Source organism: Meles meles, chromosome 6 (genome assembly GCF_922984935.1).
Source record: "Meles meles chromosome 6, mMelMel3.1 paternal haplotype, whole genome shotgun sequence".
Taxonomy (NCBI): Eukaryota; Metazoa; Chordata; class Mammalia; order Carnivora; family Mustelidae; genus Meles; species Meles meles.
This window is the reverse complement of record NC_060071.1, coordinates 76700432-76720154: the sequence shown is the minus strand read 5'-3', so window position 1 is coordinate 76720154 and position 19723 is coordinate 76700432. Positions and strand designations below refer to the sequence as shown.

General features: G+C 40.5%; 2 gene segments (V, D, J or C); both read right to left on the bottom strand.

Moving 5' to 3' along the window:
- LOC123943619 overlaps positions 1-12373 on the bottom strand; it is a 31108-nt gene extending 18735 nt beyond the window's left edge. Inside the window, 1 exon segment of the V gene segment in view lies at positions 12274-12373. Coding sequence covers positions 12274-12325 — 52 coding nt within the window.
- A 4266-nt stretch (positions 12374-16639) lies between these two features.
- LOC123943618 lies at positions 16640-17347 on the bottom strand. The segment is given in 2 exon segments: positions 16640-17037; positions 17221-17347. Coding segments are annotated over 2 exon segments (450 nt in total).
- Between the last annotated feature and the right edge of the window lie 2376 nt (positions 17348-19723).

Below are 19723 nucleotides of genomic sequence, written 5' to 3'. Positions count from 1 at the left end.
GTTTTCCACCCCCTCACTTTAAATCTGGAGTTGTCTTCGCGTCTAAAATGAGTTTCTTGCAGGCAACATACGGATGGGTTTTGTTTTTTTATCCATTCTGATACCCTGTGTCTTTTGATTGGGGCATTTAGCCCATTAACATTCAGGGTAACTATTGAGAGATATGAATTTCGTGCCATTATTAGCGTGTAAGGTGATTGTTACTGTATATTGTCTCTGTACCTTTCTGATCTACTACTTTTAGGCTCTCTCTTTGTTTAGCGGCCCCTTTCAATATTTCCGGTAGAGCTGGTTTGGTGTTTGCAAATTCTTTCAGTTTTTGTTTGTCCTGGAAGATTTTTATCTCTCCTTCTATTTTCAATGATAGCCTAGCTGGATAGAGTATTCTTGGCTGCATGTTTTTCTCGTTTAGTGCTCTAAATATATCATGCCAGCTCTTTCTGGCCTGCCAGGTCTCTGTGGATAAGTCTGCTGCCAATCTAATATTTTTACCATTGTATGTTACAGACTTCTTTTCCCAGGCTACTTTCAGGATTTTCTCTTTGTCACCAAGACTTGTAAATTTTACTATTAGGTGACGGGGTGTGGACCTATTCTTGTTGACTTTGAGGGGGGTTCTCTGCATCTCCTGGATTTTGATGCTTGTTCCCTTTGCCATAGTAGGGAAATTCTCTCCAATAACTCTCTACAATAGACCTTCTGCTCCCTTCTCTCTTTCTTCTTCTTCTGGAATCCCAATTATTCTAATGTTTTTTTGTCTTATGGTGTCACTTATCTCTCGAATTCTCCCCTCATGGTCCAGTAGCTGTTTGTCCCTCTTTTGCTCGGCTTCTTTCTTCTCTGTCATTTGGTCTTCTATATCACTAATTCTTTCTTCTGCCTCATTTATCCTAGCAGTGAGAGCCTCCATTTTTGATTGCACCTCATTAATAGCTTTTTTTATTTCAACTTGGTTAGATTTTAGTTCTTTAATTTCTCCAGAAAGGGCTTTTATATCTCCAGAGAGGGTTTCTCTAATATCTTCCATGCCTTTTTCGAGCCCAGCTGGAACCTTCAGAATTGTCATTCTGAACTCTTGATCTGACATATTACCAATGTCTGTGTTGATTAGGTCCCTAGCCTTCAGTACTGCCTCTTGTTCTTGTGTTTGTGGTGATTTTTTCCACCTTGTCATTTTGTCCAGATAAGAGGATATGAAGGATCAAATAAAATACTAAAAGAGTGGCAAAGACCCCAGAAAAATGTGCTGTAACCAAATCAGAAGAGACTCCAAATTGGGGGGGGGGGGGGAGAAAGGGATAAAAAGAGGTTCAGAAAAAAAGAAAAAAATTTAAAAAATAAAACAAATAAAGAAAAAATGTAAAAAAGAAAGAAAAATATATATTTTAGATAAACTAGTCAAAAACGTTAAAAAAGAAAAGGGTAAAAGTTGTAAAAAATTTAGCAGAAGAAGAAAAAAGAAAGAAAAAAAATTGGAAAAAAATTGAATTAACCACAAGACTAAAGAATCATAGGGAGAAAGCCATGAGTTCCGTGCTTTGCTTTCTCCTCCTCTGAAATTCCGCTGCTCTCCTAGGTATTGAACCTGCTTTCCTTGATAGATGAACTTCATCCTGGCTGGATATTTTGTTGATCTTCTGGGGAAGGGGCCTGTTGTAGTGACTCTCAAGTGTCTTTCCCGGAGGCGGAATTGCACTGCCCTTACCTGGGGCCAGACTAAGTAATCTGCTCGGGTTCGCTTTTGGGAGCTTCTGTTCCCTGAACGCTTTCCGTAGAGTTCTGGAAGACGGGAATGAAAATGGCGGCCTCCCAGTCTCCGACCCAGAGGAGCCGAGAGCCCGGGGCCCCACTCCTCAGTGCACCCCCAGAGGACAGCACCCAATCACTCTCGTATCCCCGGCCTCCAGCCGCACTCAGAGCTCACCCAGCCCGCGACCGGTTCAAGGTAACCCCGAGCTGAGAGTTCAGTCCTCGGTTCTGTCTCTGTAGCCGGCTTCTTGGTTCTAATACCTGTGAGCTCTGCGACACTCTGACATCCCCAATCCTTCTGTGACCCTGCGGGACCTGGGGCCACGCTGACCCTGTGTGGGTTTCACCCTGGTTTCGCCTCTGGGGCAATGTCCCTCAGTGGAACACACTTTTAAAAGTCCTGATTTTGTGCTCTGTTGCTCCGCCGCTTGCCGGGAGCCGGCCCCTCCCCCTGTGGTCTATCTTCCCGTCATTTTGGATTCACTTTTCCGCCAGTCCTACCTTTCAGAAAGTGGTTGATTTTCTGTTTCTAGAATTGCTGTTCTTCTTCTCTTCGATCTCCCATTGGATTTGTAGGTGTTTGCAATGTTTAGAGTAGTTATCAAGCTGATCTCCTGCTGCCTGATGTAGTCTCAGCCTGCTACTTCCCCGCCATCTTACCATGTTTTTTTTAAAAAAGATTTTATTTCTAAGTAGTCTCAACATTCAAAATGGGTCTCAAACTTACAACCACGAGATCCAGAGTTGCAGCTCTGCCTTCTGAACCAGCAGGCACTCCTAGTCTGCCATTATATCCCAGTGTCAGAGAAAAATTCTTATTATATATCCTTTTCAATTGTTTGAAGTACATTTTGACACGCATTTATATTTATAGAAGTTTTTTAAAAGTTTATATTTTAAACCATTTAAACAAAAATTAATTTAAACCAAGAATATGTACAAATATATATGTAAATATATTAATATTTTGATCATAGCTCATTCATAAAATCTACTGAAGTGGATAATAATTAAAGATTACAGGGTACCTGGATGGCTCAGATGGTTAAGCAGCTCACTCTTGCTTCCGGCTCAGGTCATGATCTAAGGATTATGAAATCAAGCCCCGTGTTGGGTTCCCTATTCAGTGAGGAGTCTGCTTGAGATGTTCTCTCCGTGTCCCACACCCCCTCCACCCAAGCCCCTGGCTGTCTTTCACTCTTGCTCTAAAATAAATAAATTCTTAAAAATATTTTAAAAAATTTTTTAAATAAAATAAATAATATTTTAAAAATAAAGAATATTGCAACGTTTTTGGCAAAGTATTGTACTGCAATACAGACACTGTTTTTCTATTATTCATTACATAACTTCACTGATTCCTAAACATTCTCCCAAACCCATGATTATGACCCTCTGGGAGAGGGTGCAAAACAGGAGTTAGAGAAATATAAAGGATTTCCCTCCCAGTGTCACCTACTCACCTATACTGTTAGGAAACTTCAGTGCAAGAGCATTTTCTCTCAGATTTCTCACATGGGTACTAAGAAGGGTCTGACTTGAGTTCTTACTGTCAGATCTTAAATAGTTAAATAGATCTTACTGATCTATTTAACTGGCCAGGACATGAGCCAATTCCTCCATTCTGTTTCTGCACCCACCGCTTTATTTTCATTATCAGCCTGAGTCTGTCAACTGATTTACTAGAGGAGAAAGCAGGGCAGAAGTCTCTGCCTTCTATTTTCCTTGCTCAGGTTCATGTGTTCCTCCTCCTTTCCTCCCTTTCCTTCCTTCTCTAATAAATCCTGGTTTGGGGCTGAAGCTCTCCCATCACCTCTCCTGCCATTCTCTGTCAGGAAGACATTAGGCATCACCACCTTCTCAGGCATACCATGTCTCTCTAAAAGTGCCATAGACACAACAACACACACCAGGGTGCCATGAACAACTTGTGGGGCTGGATTTTCACTGCAAGGATGAGCAAGAGACCACTTCATTGTTATGTGCATTTACCTTGAAATTACTTATGCTCTGACTGGGGAACTCTTGGCATCAAACTGTTCTCAGTGTCACTAAGGAACAGCTGGTGTTGAGGAATGTTACTTCTGGTTCCTGTGCTCTAGTTGTTTGTATGATTTTTGTTCCAACCACACACTGAGGGACAAACAACCACAGATTGTGCTGAAACCAGAATGGACCAGTCAGAGATGCTCAGCATCCAGGACCCTGTCCTGCTCAGAGTTTGTGCTCAGCTCCCCCTACAGTCCCTGTCACTGTGTCATTCATGGCACAGTAGTACACAGCTGAATCTGAGGCTTGCACTGAGCCTTTCTCCAAGTGGAAGGATTTAGATTTGCTGTCCAAGGTTGCTTCAAAACCTTTGTTGTGTTTCATCTCTTTGTCCTTCAAGGCTTTCAGGAGGAGCTCTAGACCTTCTCCTGGATACTGGACATACCAAAAAAGAGTGGGGGACTGTGTTGTTGACAAAGTACAGTTTATAGTCAGAGAAGCTTCTTCTGAGAGGGTCATTTGATGCTCTGTCTGAGTCACTGAGTCTCCATGTGTTTGTCCTGAGGAAAAAGAAAAGATATCTGTGTCACCTTGGGCATAAAATTCTTGGATAAAATTATGGTTAAAGGTTTTGCTGACAAAATGGAAGAAAGAATCCAAATTTTAAGAGGCATTGTACTTACCAAGCATTAAGACTACCACAGTCATGAAACCTGGAGAACACTTCATCTCTGGAACGTCACCTAAAAAATGTTCCTCATTCTTACCATGAAGAAAGGTTGGAGTGACAGAGAAATGATCAGTGGAAGCCCACATTTCACACAGGAAATGTGACTGTGGTAGGAAGCTGCACCCCCTGGTGGACAGGGACTAAAATGCGTGCATCTTGCCCAGAATCCTCCCCAAGTCAGCCATCTGTTTCATCCCTGACTTCATGAGGCACAAGCCAGGCTGCAGGTGGCCCTTGGAAGTCTGGACAACAGCAATCCTGACTTCTCAGGTCTATTTTGTTCTTAATACTCTACCTAATATGGAAGTTCTTTAACACAGCACCCCAGGGAATTTCTGTAGCTGGAGGATAGCAATTTTTTAAAGCATCTTACTTCATATTCTCATGTGTCCATGTGGGCTGGCCTATAACCCACTGACTGCCAGGAAAGGAGTTGGAGTTGAATATGGAAAAAAGTAATAGGAAACCAGGTCCTTTTCTGCGTGATTCTGTGTTTTTGGCACTGTACCACAATATTTAGAACTGTGACTGTAATTTTTTAAGCACTCCCTAAATATTTGTTAAATTAAACAAAAATGAACAAATAGCCTTTACTTGAAACACCATATTACTTGGTCATAAAAGTTAGCAATTGTAAGGAATACTATCTTTTTAATGAACGTTTTCCAGAGTAAAAGTCATACTATTTTATAGTCAATAATTTTAATAGTCAAATATTCTGGAAAATCAGAATCATTCAATAATGAAATATATGAACTCTCGACAGAAGAAACATCATAAATGATGTTGAATCCCACAAAATGATCTCAGATTCTTTTTAAAAAAGATATTTTTGTAATTATTTGAGGGAGAGAGAGAGGAAAGAAAGAGGGGAGGGTCCAAGACAGAGGGAGAGGAAAGCAGACTCCATGCCAAGATTTCAGTCTGATACAGGACTCAATCTCAAGACCCTGAGATCCTACTTGAGCCAAAAACCAAGAGTTGGGGGGCACCTGGGTGCCTCCATTGATCCAGCAATCCACATATGGTATATACTCAAAAATTGAAAGAATTTGGCAATATACTCAGAATATTGAGATGTTTATGAATTTCTGTTTCTACCAAAAGGTAGAAGTAACCCAAAAGTCTATCAACAGATAGGAATAGATAAACAAAATGTGGTATGACATACACTGGAATATTATTCAGCCTTAAAAGGAAAGAAATTCTGTCTGTGATTCAACAAGGAAGAAACCTGCAGTAATTATGTTAAATGATATGTCACAAAATGACCAATACTGCATAATTCCACCTCCATGAGGTATCCAAAGCAGTCAAACTCATGGCAAGAGAAAGTAGAATGGCAGTTTCCAGGGACTGGAAGGATGGAGTAATGGAGAGTTATTGTTTAATGAGCACAAATATCCAGTTTTTAAAGATGGAAAGAATTCCAGAAATCAATGGTGGTGCTGGTTGAACAACAATGTCAATGTATTTAATACCACTGATTTGTACACTTGAAAATTGTTAAAATGGTAAATAGTAGGTTAAAATGGTAAAAGTTTGTGATTAAAAAATTTGAAGAGTTTCTTGTTAAGATTTCTATTTTACTCATATGCCTTCCAAGTAAACATAAGAGGGTGTTACAATGCAAGACCAATTATCAAGCATCCATTACTATCCAAATTTTAAGGCACTGCAGGAGTGGGGTTAGAGGTAGAAGAAGGGAAATGGAGAAAATGAGGATTTTGGAGTGTGAAACACTGTTCAAACCCCAGGGTTTGGAAGTGTGCAAACTGAGCCACATGTTGGCAAAATGTGCTTTTGAAGGAGTGATGAAGTCAAGGGCAGGGACAGACAAAGAGAAAAATTCATACTCTGCTCCTTCACAGTGTCTCCCTAAGAGTCCCTAATTATGATCATTTGTGGATAAGACTGGTGAGAAGCAGGTAAACCTCCAGTGTGGAAACTGAGCACACCTATGCTAGAGGTGTTAATAAGATGGAACGAACACAGAACAGGCCCTTTAGTCCCCTTAGGAGGATAGCACATTGCTGGTTCTAAGAATCCTGATGAGTAGGAATATCATCGCTCCACAGCTGGGCTACTTCTACCACTATAGACTATCACTTAGATCACTGGGGTCATATGTGCATTTCAGAATGTCAGCCCCCTTCTCTAGCACTAACTTTGTTGGTTGGGCTCGAGCTACCTTCTGGGCAATACTGGATCCTGAAGGAAAAAACTTGGAATTAAGGGTGTCAGAATAAGTGATATGGCACAAAGAAATTGTAGTTTACATGTTATTATCCCTATTTCCCACAATACCCACAAGACACTGCCCATCATCCCTGTTTTAGGACATAGAGGAGGAACATTCCAACAGGGTTTCTCACCACCTAGCCGCATGGCAACCACAAACACCTTGAGAAGGCTGGGGAGCAACATGTTTGAGTTCTCCTCCTCCCCCTCCCCCTCCCGCTCCCCTTTCTTCTCCTCCTCCCCCTCCCCCTCCTCCCTCCTCTTCCCCCCTCCTCCTCTCCTCCTCTTCCTCCTCCTCCTTCCTCCTCCTCCTCCTCCTCCTCCTCCTCCTCCTCCTTCTTCTTCTTCTTCTTCTTCTTCTTCTATCAGGGTTTGGCATTGTGAGGGGAGCCTGACAGGGTGAGGGAAGGGTTGCTGTGTATGTGCTGCTATGGCCCCAGAACAGGAAACAGGATATTTGGTGTACCAAGTTGTGTGGGGTCATGTCATAGTTCTTAATGTGCCAGGGAGAGTCTCACTGCCTCACATCCTTTTGCATTATACAACCCTTAACTTGGAAACAATTACATCTGAAAATCAGATTTTTATATTGAAATGAAGATTGATGGTTTAACCTACTATGATATGTACATTCATTGCATCTGTGATGAAAGTAGTTGGGTGGCACCTACATGAAAATACTCCATGTAATGGATTATGAAAACAACATAAGATTAGGAATCACGTATCCTCACACTACATATACTGCTCTTTCATCTAAGGTAGAAATAGATCCCATGACAGGAAGGCAGTGTTTAGACATTCACTGTAGCTCTTTCAGTGTATCTATTGTTATGCCAATGTTCCTCCTCACTACCCATGTCTGTACAGATATCTATGTACAGAGCCAAAAGCAGAAAAATCTAATCATTCTTTGTCAAAAAGTTCAGGTGGCAGCCCTCAGACAACAGATCCTGTCACCGAGGTCTTCTCCTTACTGTTTAGTTTCCACGGCTCCACTGTGTTCAGAAAGGCCAGAATAGACACCAAAGTTTGGTCATTAGGTTATCAATCCTTTAACTTTACATTTTGCCCTTACCTAAGTTGAACCAGAGTAAGCTTCCATGCTTTGTGTGCTCAGTTCTGAAGAGAATGTGCCCTAGGTGACCCCATATACCTCCATAGGACTCTTGATGATATAATAAGTGATTGTAATAAAACTTTCCCTGTGTATGTACTAAAAGTAAGGCTGTGCCCCAAGGATATTCCTCTACATCATGGCGACAACGAAGATCCTTTGCCTATCATTGTCTGTCTCTTGATAAAGTAGCCAAGGCTTAACATCCTTGCCTCAAAATCATTGTAGCTTCAGGCAAATTGGTTGAAGCATCTTCAGACCTTCATTGCATATGTCTGCATGAAATATGATGGAACCACATACAGTACAAACTGGCCTCCTCTCTAAGGGATAGACTATAACATTCTAAAAACACCCAACATTTTTCTACCAGCTGGGTGAATAAGTGTGAAATATTCATTACTCCTCCCATTATTCAACTCTAATAGATTTCTCAGTGAAGGGAATCTCATGATTTTGCTTCTGTCATTCAACAAGTGTCCATGTCCAGGACAGACGTTTTAAACACTCTCGGACCAAATTCCGAGTTAATAGATTTTTAATAATCCTATCTTAAATATTGAAATAGACAATACCAGACTGATCATGCAATTATTACTCTGGACTTCCTTATAAAATCCAATCACTTACCAGAAGCAAAATTAATTCAAGTGGTTAAATTGGTGAATATCTCTTGGCCACGTCAATTGACAAAAAATGATGTAGTCAGTGTCAGTCGATATGCTTTTAATGTAGTTCACAGCTAGTAGTGTCTGGTATATGTTACCCTTATCCCAGGTGGCCCTGCATCCTACCCTCACAATGTCCTATGCTGTCTTACCATAAATTTCTCACTGTAGCCCACATAACTCAGATGTCGCAACCCATACTTATTCAGCATCACAGACTAAAATAGATAAGAAAGCCCTTGGCCCTTTCCTTTCATTCAGACAGAGATTTCTCTCCTGGCCTTTCATTTATTCACCTTTACAAGACCTTAACCTTTGGTGCTCTGAACAAAATCCCAGAACAAGTTGCCATTGAGATCAGTGAAATGATCTTACTAGGTGCTACTTATTATCTGTTCAGCAAATAAAGTACAAGAAATGGATCCTTGGTTACATGTTTACGAACTAGTATGACATCATGCACCTTTCGCTGACAAGAATTGAAAAAGTTATTCATATTAGAGATCTTAAACTGAGGTTGTCTAGAGAATCAGCAGAAGCCAGAGATGCATGTATATGGAAGATCCAGCCTGTGAATTCCCCATGGAGGGAAGTAAGAACATGCGAGTGACATCTGTCTTCCCAAGCTCTGGAGGATGCTGCCAAAGAGAACCATCGTCTAGACCCATCCAGAATACTGAGGTGTACTGCTCACTGGGGAGTGGGGTGCTCCCAGCAGAACAGCACCCAGGGCTCTTGAGAGGTAGTACCTAACATGGACCCTACAAACCATGGCACAGCCTTCATTAGGAATCTGCCCATGACCCACTGGAGATGGCCTGCCTGCAGACCCCCACAAATGGTCCATGAGCACACACAACACTCAGTCCCTCACCCACACATCACCCCATCCTGTGGCCCCCTACCAGTGCACACAGTGGGGCAACAGCAGTGAGCTTTTGTAAGCGGCTAGTGAGAATGCACAAAGAGCAGCCCCACTCTCCCGGATTGGGAGAAATCACACAAGTTCAGTCAGCACCATCCTAGAGAAAGCAAACAAAAGGGAGACTCTTGGCACCCAGTCTGGCTTCAGGATCAAGAGAAGGCCTAAAAGTTTGTACTACCTTGTCCCAAGATGTAAGAAACAAATACACCAAACATGATGAAGGTTTAAACCTGAATGTTTCTGGATCTGAGACTCATTGCACACTCAGGCTAAAACACTTGTTTTCTTCCACTGTATCAGTTCTCACCTCAGTCTGATCAAGCATTCAAACCTGTGGGAACTGCACCCTCTCTCTTGCTTCTAATTGATTTAAGAGGAAACAAAAGAATAATATAGAAGCATGCTTCCTTCTGACTCCATTATCAGGCTTGGAGGAAAGGCACTGATCAGGAGTCATCTTCCTTCTACTGCACAGGAGCTGGCGGTATAAGGAGGGAAGGAAACAAGCCCATTGACATGTTGGGCTACAGTTCTAACCTCCTTTGGTCAGATGTGATAAGCTGAATTTAATCTGGGGACTTCACCAGTAAGAGAAAGCCAGTTACCAAATACCTAGCAACCATATCTCAGCTAAGAGGAACCACTGTCACCCTACCAATGACCAATTATATCCACTGTTAGTTAGGAAGACTTGGAGGGACCTTGACAGGACCCTTGAGAAGGGGTAGGGGTAGGAATGAGAGAATTAAATATTTACTCATTTTATTTCATTCCATTGATTTCTTTGCAACACTAGAGAAATGATTTTTTAAAATATATGTTACGGTGAGTAATGTTTAATTCAGTCGAACATGAACATGTGGAGGGAGGTTGGTAGCACATCATCTCTACATTAGCCATTAGTCCAAATGCCTTTGTGCAATCTACTAATAGTAAGGTTATTATTAGTAGATTGTACTAATGCATACAAAAATTTTACCATATATCTCAGAAATAAAGGCTCTCATTATGATAACAAAAAATTACAAATTCAAGAATAAATTGAATAATCTTCTAACAGCAGAACATCATTAAGAGAGACATAAAAATGGAAAGAAACATTATGTACTCAAACAATCAAATAATCCAATATACTTTAAAGACTTTTATTTTTTGCAAATTAATTTATAAATATAATTCAAACAGAAAGCTTAAAATTATGAGTCAGTAACAGAATTGTCCTTTCCTTCTTTTGTTATCATCTATTGATAATCTATTATGTGGAGAAGTTTTCCTAGGTACTGAAAATATAGAAATGAATGAAATACAAAATTCCGTGTCCTAAATTGTATGAGAGAGTTATTGTGAACAGATAACATACAGAATTGTGTAAATGAGAACAGATTTCTGAGCTTTATCTGAAGCTCACATTGTCAGATCACTCCCTATCTAAATTCCCCTTAAACACACAAATAGTACTTACCACCTGTGTGCTTGGAAAAACTGGGGCACAATTTTTGAACAAGACATTAATCAAAGCACATAGAAATGGTGGTCAAGGAGTGCCTGGGTGGCTCAGTAAACCAGGCAGCTGACTTCAGGTCATGTCATGATCTCAGGTTCCCAGGATCCTGCTCCAGGCTGAGAGAGGAATCTGCTTCTCCCTTTCCCTGTGTCCCTCCTTCCACTCATACTTGCACTCTATTTTTTTCCTCTCTTTCTCAAATAAACACATAAAATCTTTTTAAGAAAAAGAAATGGCTGTCAAATATTGCCCCAAATACAGAGGAACAAAATTGATTTGAAAGTGTAATTAATTAAAATATACCACAGAGCCATATTAAAGCCCATGTTAAATGAGAACTTAAAAAAGTAGATTTAAAAAAAGCAGATGTTTGAGGGAAAGACTTGATGAAGTGTGGAATAATCAAATCAAAATGCATAAAGTGAAAAAAATCATGATCCTAATTATAATAAGAATTTTTAGCCTAAAAGGAATATTAGCAATATTATGTGATTACAGAATTATCACTTTCATATTTGCACTTTCTGTATTTCTATATTTGACATGTAAGTTTTAGAATTGAAAAATTATAAATTTTACTTTGAAACACAGTATTAAGTAGCCATCCATAATAAGGACTGTATTACTGGTTATTTGTAGGAAAGGAGTCTGACTAGCAAATAAGAAGTCATCCTGAAAACCTGAATTTCAAAATAAAACATTATTAAATCACTTCAAAAATCCAAAAACAAGAATCATCCAACAAAATGTTTTCACCCTGTTTGGGTCATCTCCATCTTAATAGTCTAACATGTTAGCTTTCACCTAGAGACACACACAGCACAAAAGCTATCCTTGAAAGTCTGTGTCAGAGGACAGGGGCTGCCCCAGTCCCAGGTTTGAGTGCAGGCAGAAGGTGCCTGGGAAGCAATGTGTGCTTGCTGCACAGAAGTACACAGCTGAGTCTTCAGGCTGGGTGTCTCTGATATGCAGGGAGAAACGTTTGGCCATCTTATTCAATGAGAGAGTGAGTCTTTGGTCTTCTTTTGTAGCCACGGTTGAACGAATGTATGTAAGGAGCTGGGGACCTTTTCCAAGTTCTTGCTTATACCAGGGGAAGTAGTCTGAGGCACTGTCTGAATAACTGCAGTTGATAACAGAGCTGCCTCCCTCCTGGACACTCAGGGTAGAAGGATGTTGCTCCACATTCTCTCCCTGGCTGAACCCTGTGCAGAAAGAAAAGGTCAGAGAAAGGAGAAGAGATTCCAGGTTATTGTTCTTCAGGATGCTCTTTTTCTACACTAAGTGGAGGAAACCTGAGTAAAGTCAGTCTTGAGCTCTGAAGAATATCCCCTAATATACTCAACTCACAGTTGAGCTGCAGCCACGAGAACATGATTAAAGTTCCCATGGATGTCTTCATGGTTCCTCCCAGTTAAGCTCAGGTTCAGAATTGCAGCCTCCAGCCAGCTCAGCTCCCTCTCGTATCAGGCTGTCCCTTCTTTCCTCTAACAGAGTAACGCCCCACATTGTCTACCAGCCAATAAAAAAAAAGGCTCTGCTTCTGCCATAGTCTAGTCCATTAGATGCACTAAAATGAACCCTCCACGTGTTCTGCATCAGCACAGGTGCACTGCCATCTTGTGGTCACATCTCTACTAAACTCGCTGGGGAAATGTTCTCTTAGCCGTGCCTCTGAGGGACTCACATGCATTAAGGCAGCTATCTGTCAAGGAAATTATATCTTAGATCAGGGATGAACTGTACAGTTGGAACATGGAGATCAAGGTTTACATGCCTGCACACTGCTGAGTCACTGTTAGTAAGTTGGAAAGGGGTAGATGCTATTGCTATTTATTCAGTGATGGACCTGGTGTACATGTTTGAACTCAGGAAAGAATCAAGATTCAGTCTCTTAAACAAAGAAAATGGAAACCCTTCCCTTTCTGCCAAACCTATTGTCCTCATTTGTCTGTTATGGAGAAAAACCATTTGTAAAAGAAACATGGAAGCCAAAGATTAGAGTAAGAGAGAGAAGGTCATTTGATATTTCAAAGGCCTCTTTTTTCAGACTATTCCTCCTCTGGTCTTGCTCCAGACCTTGCGATTCCCGAGAGCTGACTGTATCAACAGTTAAAATGTTTAATGTCAAAGAGGAAGTGAGGAACCCACTTTCTTTCTCGCCTCACTCATTCAATACCTAATTGTTTCTTACTGTTATCTTGGTTACAGTCTGTGATGTGTAAATGAAGTTGGACTCAAGAATTTCTAAGGGCACTTCCAGCTTTAAATTTCTTTTGTACTATATAACAAAGCAAATATTTGTTGATGACTGGTGGTGTGCACTGTGGACAAGTGTCAGAGTGGGTGAAATTGCCTGCATCATGGAACTCCAAGACTATTTTCATAGCCACAGTGACTGAGTATGTCTGAGGTTGATCTTAGCCAATGGCGGAGGCATCTTCAGAAGCAGAGATATGGTCCTCAGGATGAAATCCTATCAGGATTTTCATTTCTTCTATAAGATCACTAATGTATCAAGGAGAGTTAAATCCATATGAAAATGTAATAAAATGGGATTTATTCACTGAGTGAAAGTTCTTCACAGGCAGTGAGATCAGGGAGCTTCATGGCTGAGCCATGTGAAGGCAGGATATTCTTCTGGAGAGGTATCTCATATATATACATATGTATATATATACATATGTATATATATATGTGTATATATATGGCATATAATTTATATATCCTACAGAAGAAAGAAACAATGTTGGCATTTGAGGCAGCCTAGAGGGGGTAAATGAGCTTACTAATACAGAAAGAGAGAAGCACTTTTTAAGACAGCTAAATTTCTTTTTGGATTCTGGCTTTCTCCTTGAAACTTTACTTTGGAGTTTCCTTATTTCCAGCCACGGATATCTACACAATTTTTGAGATCATTCTAAAATGAAAACTTGGGAACATCTTTCAAAAAACAGGGAAAAATTCTCATTAGGTAATGTTTCTAGAGGAATCATTTATCAAAAATGCTTTAACTCTTCATACATATTAGTTTCATATCTCTCAATTTAATTTTTTAAAGACTCTCTTATTTTCAACCATCTCAACTAGGTTCAAAGAAAAACAAGGCTGATGTACTGGGTATCCAGTGCAACTCCTGCCCCCACACAGGTATAGCCTCTCCTATTGTCAACCTCCCCTGGACAATTTTCACAGTGAAAGAGCCAATGCTGCCAGATCATATCACCCAAAGCCCAGAGTTTATCTAGGGTTCACTTCAGCTATTGTGCATTCTATGGGTGTGAACAAATGTAAGTATGTATCCACCATTATAGTATCACAGAGACTAGGCTCACTACACTAAGTATTCTCTGTGCTCTTCATCCCTGCTGCTCCCTTCAACCTTTGACAACCACAATCTTTTGCTCCCTCCATAGTTTTGCCTTTTCCAAAAAGTCACAGGATCAGAATCATACTCTCCCTAGTCTTTGCAGATCAACTGTATTCACTTAGTAAAATGCATACAGGTTTCCCCTATCTCTTCATGGCTTCATGGCTCATTTCTTTTTTTTTTTGTAGACATATATAACATTTTTATTTATAAAAATATTATTTGGAAAATAGAAGTATATTTTCCAAACCAGAACATTTAGAGAGAAGAGTGGCACTAATATTTTTGCATAACTTTAATGTCTGCTTAACAGGTAAACAGCTGGACTCTCATATCTGCTTCTATAATCTATCTGTTGTGATTTGTTTTAATTGAAGCATATGAAGACTTTCAGCTTCACAAAGACACATTTTAGCAGCAAATCATATTCCATTGTTTGGATGTACCACCACTTATTTATTGATTCACTTATTAAAAGACTTGCAACTTACCTCAAGGTTTTGGAAATTATGAATAAAATTGCTATAAGACATCTGTGTACAAATTTATGTGCACATAATTTTTAAAACCTTTTGGGAAAATACTCAGGAAATTCATTGCTACATCATACGGTAAGAGTATGTTTAGTCCCATAAGAAACTGCCAAACTGCTTTCTTGAAATGTCCAGGTATACACTTCCAATTTGCAGTAATTTCCCAACAATATTTACTACACCCTTGGCTGCATGTCAAAGCCCCAGCTAGTCCAAAGCAGGCACAGACACCACAGGTGGCCCCGTCAACTGCTCAGCTCACACACAGCCTGCTGTGACCCAAAAGCTGAGCCTGCATATGTTCCCGCCTGCGTCCTGGTGCCACATGTACCTCTCTGCTCAAGCACTTGTTCCTCCCACTTATAGGACTCATTTATAAAAGACAAGCATAAAGGTAAAACTAGTATTAATTTCAAGACAGTGAGGGCACAGCATCAAACCAAGGTCAGGGTTCTTTGGGAGATTTGGGGGGCTGTGTAACTGCACAGGTCCCATGCTCAAGAAACTGAGTTTCCTCCCAGCTTCAGGGAGTCTGCCCATTTACTTGCATCTGAATTTTCAGGGCACAGGCTTTCCTATCAATGCCCTTTTCTCAACATAAAAGCCAGTGCAGGCTGGAATCCCATTTTTGCTGGAATCTTTCTGCATGTAAGTTTCAACTTTGGGTCCGGATCAGCAGTCTTTGTCTCTGGGTCAGCAGTCTTTGTCTCTGGTTACAAGAGGGAAGGGCTCTTTTAGGGTAATCCTGAAAGCTGTCTTCTCCCTTTCCCAGACTGGGAATTATGTTATAAAATCATGAGTAGGGGCTCCTGAGTGGCTCAGTGGGTTAAAGCCTCTGCCTTTGGCTCAGGTCATGATCTCAGGGTCCTGGAATCGAGTCCCACAACGGGCTCTATGCTAACCAGGGAGCCTGCTTCTTCCTCTCTCTCTGCCTGCCTCTCTGACTACTTGTGATCTCTGTCTGTCAAATAAATAAATAAAATCTTTTAAAACAATAAAATCTTGAGTAATAAATTCATGCAAAACGCAAGGAAGAGCAATGATTTTCATGGAACAGAATGAAAATTTTCAGAAGCTCGTCCACACAAGGTGCTATTTAGAAATGACTTAAATACATACTTCTGTCAATGATACGTTAACATATTGTAAAACTGATCAATGGAAATCATTAAGATTTTGTGATTCTGAAGTGTCTTCTCTATCAGGTACTCAGAGGATAAGCTCTTATGTCGCCTCAGATTCACTAACTTTCAGAATAATAAGAGCTCCACTAAAGCACTTATGCTCTAAAATCCTCATTTATTCTCGCATGAAATAAAAGTACTTATTCACAGGGTATTACCTTACTAAAATAAAAAAATATATGTAATTAGATAAGTAGAGTGCTTGACCTTCAATAAGATTATTTTATTTTATTTTACTTGTATTTCCAAGGGGAAAACGGTGAATACAGACTGGAGAAAACATTACACATGTTCTCATTACTATCCTTTGATAGTAATACATTTACCTTTAATCCTTTGATAGTAAAACATTTACAGGTAACTAAAAATTTTAGTCAACTCTCTCTATTTGTTGATGACCATCTATTTTTTTCAAGCCTTTTCCATTTGGCTATTTACAAATAACTTATATGCTAGTTGCCAGGGCATCTGTCTTCCCAGAGTACTGGACATGGTCATCTCTGTCACTTGCTCCAAAGGTTCCATGGTAGAACTTTTGACCTCAAAGAGCTTTTTGGAAGAAAAAGGGCAAGAAAAGCAAGTGAAATGAGAGCACTGGTAGGTCTAATTTAGAAGGGAAAAAAGTGCTGTCACATAAATCTAAAAATATGCGAAGCTTCTGTGGGGGCCCGCCCCAGGGAGGGGGGGGTGCTGCAGGCGCAGCTGCAGTTTGGGTGCAGGCTGCAGATCACCGCGGAGCACTGTGCCTCCGCCGCACACAGGTAGATGGCTGAGTCTTCCAGTCGGGATGCCGCGATGTGGAGGGTGCTGGACTGTTCCTTAGTATCCACTGTGCAGGTTAACCTTCCACTCTGCTTCATCCCCGAAAATATGTAAAACAATGAGGTGAAGGCTCCGCCCCCGGGATTCTGTCGGAACCATTGCACTCTGTTCACTGTGCTAGAAAAATTGCACTTGAGAGTAGAGTTGGCTCCCTCCTGGAGGCTCAGGTCTGAAGGGCTCTGCTCCACCGTCATCCCTCTCACCACTGTGTGAAAAGGGAAAAACACAAATGATATGACTGGGGATCACCAGTGCCACTTTCAAACCTGTAAAATATCCAAAGAACCAATCCCAATGATGTAGGATGTTCTAGGAGTTCTCTGTCAGCTCAGTCCCCTCACCACTGGGCTGTGGACTCCACCCAATACCCATGAGGAATGCAACTCACAGTAAACATGGACCCACACAAGCCCCTGCAGAACTCCCCAGTCTGTCTTCATGTTTCTTTTTCAGTAGCTGAATTAGGAACACTCCAGTCCACAGAGTGTAGAGTCCAGGATCCAGAAAAATTGTGTTCTTACCTTCAATCCCTTCCAACAGAACGACTGAGCACCAATCACACCTCAGCTCTGTCATTCACAGAACTCCAGACTCCACCCACAGTGACCCAGTAGCAGCACACAGTAATCTCTCCAAAAGTGTGCTTGCCAACAAGGCAGAGAGGTAGGTGCCATATTTCCAATAAAGGAAGATATAAGCGTTTTTTCTGAAAACCCTTTATGTAAGATTTATGGGTTACCATGTGAGGAAAGCTGAATGATCCTTCTAGAAGTGTCAGTATCTCAAAGGAAGTTACACAGAACTTTGAAGACTCATAGGGAAGAGACACTCCATTCCCCAAACTGCACATTTAGACAATGTGAGAATTCAGCTATGTATAAATACTGACAAAGGAAAAGTATCTGATAGCATGCATTGTGTATTGCAGAAGTAACTACAATTTCTTGAAGTCAGAAGAGTTCTAGAAAACCAAACAGGCAGTCAACACCTGCATAAAAAATGATTCCAACCAGAATTTTGTTGGCGAAAAATACATTTCTGCATGACGCTCCCTCTGATTTAATTTCCACCTCTCCACCTCTCCTGTGCTACTGGTGGATACTCTTTCACCCACATAGCTCAGGCGGGCCAGGTCACATGTTGCTGGTCAAAGTCAATATTGATCTCTTCCTTTCCTTCTATTTTTGTTCCTTTTTTTCCCCCCTTTTTTCTTCTTGTTCCCTCCACTCTGAGCAGAGATATATAAAAAGGTAGGATATCGGGGGCTTTGAAATAATTTCAATGCCAGTAGTGTTAGGGACTTTTATTCATAACAACCGATACCAGGTAACAGAATGTTTTCTGTCTCATTTCCTTGGTCACAAGATCCAGACTATCCCTATCCTGTCACCTGTCTCTAAGAACTATGATTCTAAGAAATCTATGGATTTCTAGAGACATGGCCTACAGACGTCTGAAGTTGATATGCAATGGCAGAACTGAAAACCTTAGATGAGCTTTACACAGACCTGGTCCCCACTCTCTCCCCACCTTTCCTATCTATAATTGGACTGGCTCACATGATTTCTGTTCTAATTGTTCAAACTTGGACCACCAGGAAGTCTTTGCTTCTTGTTAGGCCTAGAGTGCCCCCTAGAGGACTGAAGGGGTCAACTAAGATGCCTTCAGACCAAGCAACTCTGGACACAGATCCCCAGGCCTATTCATTCCAATCTCCCTGATGAAGGAAATGCAGATGGTCAGAGTTGAAGATTATTGCTTAGATTGAATGAGGATTACAAGTAAACCTAAACCTACTTTTAAAATGGAATTTTAAAGAAAATTATATCAGAAAATTATTTGGTAAATCTCATTTTGTGCTATTTATTTGATTTCTTTACTGCAGTTCAAAAGAAATCCATAAATATTCATTGAATTTTTAGTTTCATTTGGGTAATTTACTAGATTTCAGAATATGTAAAAGTAATGGAATATTACTCAGCCATATAAAAGAATGAAATTTTGCCATTTGCAATAACATGGTCAGAGCTAAAGAGTATAATAATGAGGGAAAATGAGGAAAATAATGCAGTCGGAGGAAGACCAGTACCATATGATTTCACTCCTCTGGAATTTAAGAAACAAGCCAAACAAGATAAAGGGAAAAAATAAGACAGAGTGAGATAAAGGAAGAACAGACTCTTAACAGAACATACTGATGGTTACCAGAAGGGAGAGGGATGGATTGGTTAAATAGGTGAGGAGATGAAGAAGTGCCTTTGTCCTGATGAGCACCAGGTGATCTGCGGAAGTGTTGAAAGAAAACAGCCAAGAAAGGTGAGCAGATAGGATGGGATTTTCCTGCTGCTTCTGTGTGGAAAGACTAAAGTCCCTTCCTCACCTGCTAAACCCACTACACCCACAAGAGGGATCCCAAGGAAGGTCAGTCTTGTGGAATCAGTCAAAGCTATCTAAGAGAACACCTCGTTAGTGAACTAAGGTAACTCCTGCAAAGGGAAGATCTAAAGAAGAAGGAGAGGTTAAAACATTTAATATTCCAGTAGAAAAGAGAACAGAAGAGAGAAGAAAACTGGGAGAGATGAAATATCAAGAAGAAATTGAGATTTGCAGAAAAGGATGAAAGTAAAATTAAGCAAATTTCACATCTTGATAGAGCACAGGATTAAAAACAAGTGTGAGTAACAGCCTCTACACATTCTTCAGGGGTCCCCCAAATATCCATTCTTTCACAACTTGGAATGCTTTAAGAGCTATTGAAAGCACACATTGCTAATGCCTCTAAAAACCCATTACAAGAAGTTGAAAAACCATCATCAAAATTGTCTATAATCATTCTCTGCATGAGAAATCAAGAGCAAATTTGAATCAAGGGAGACTTCAACTGTCTTGTT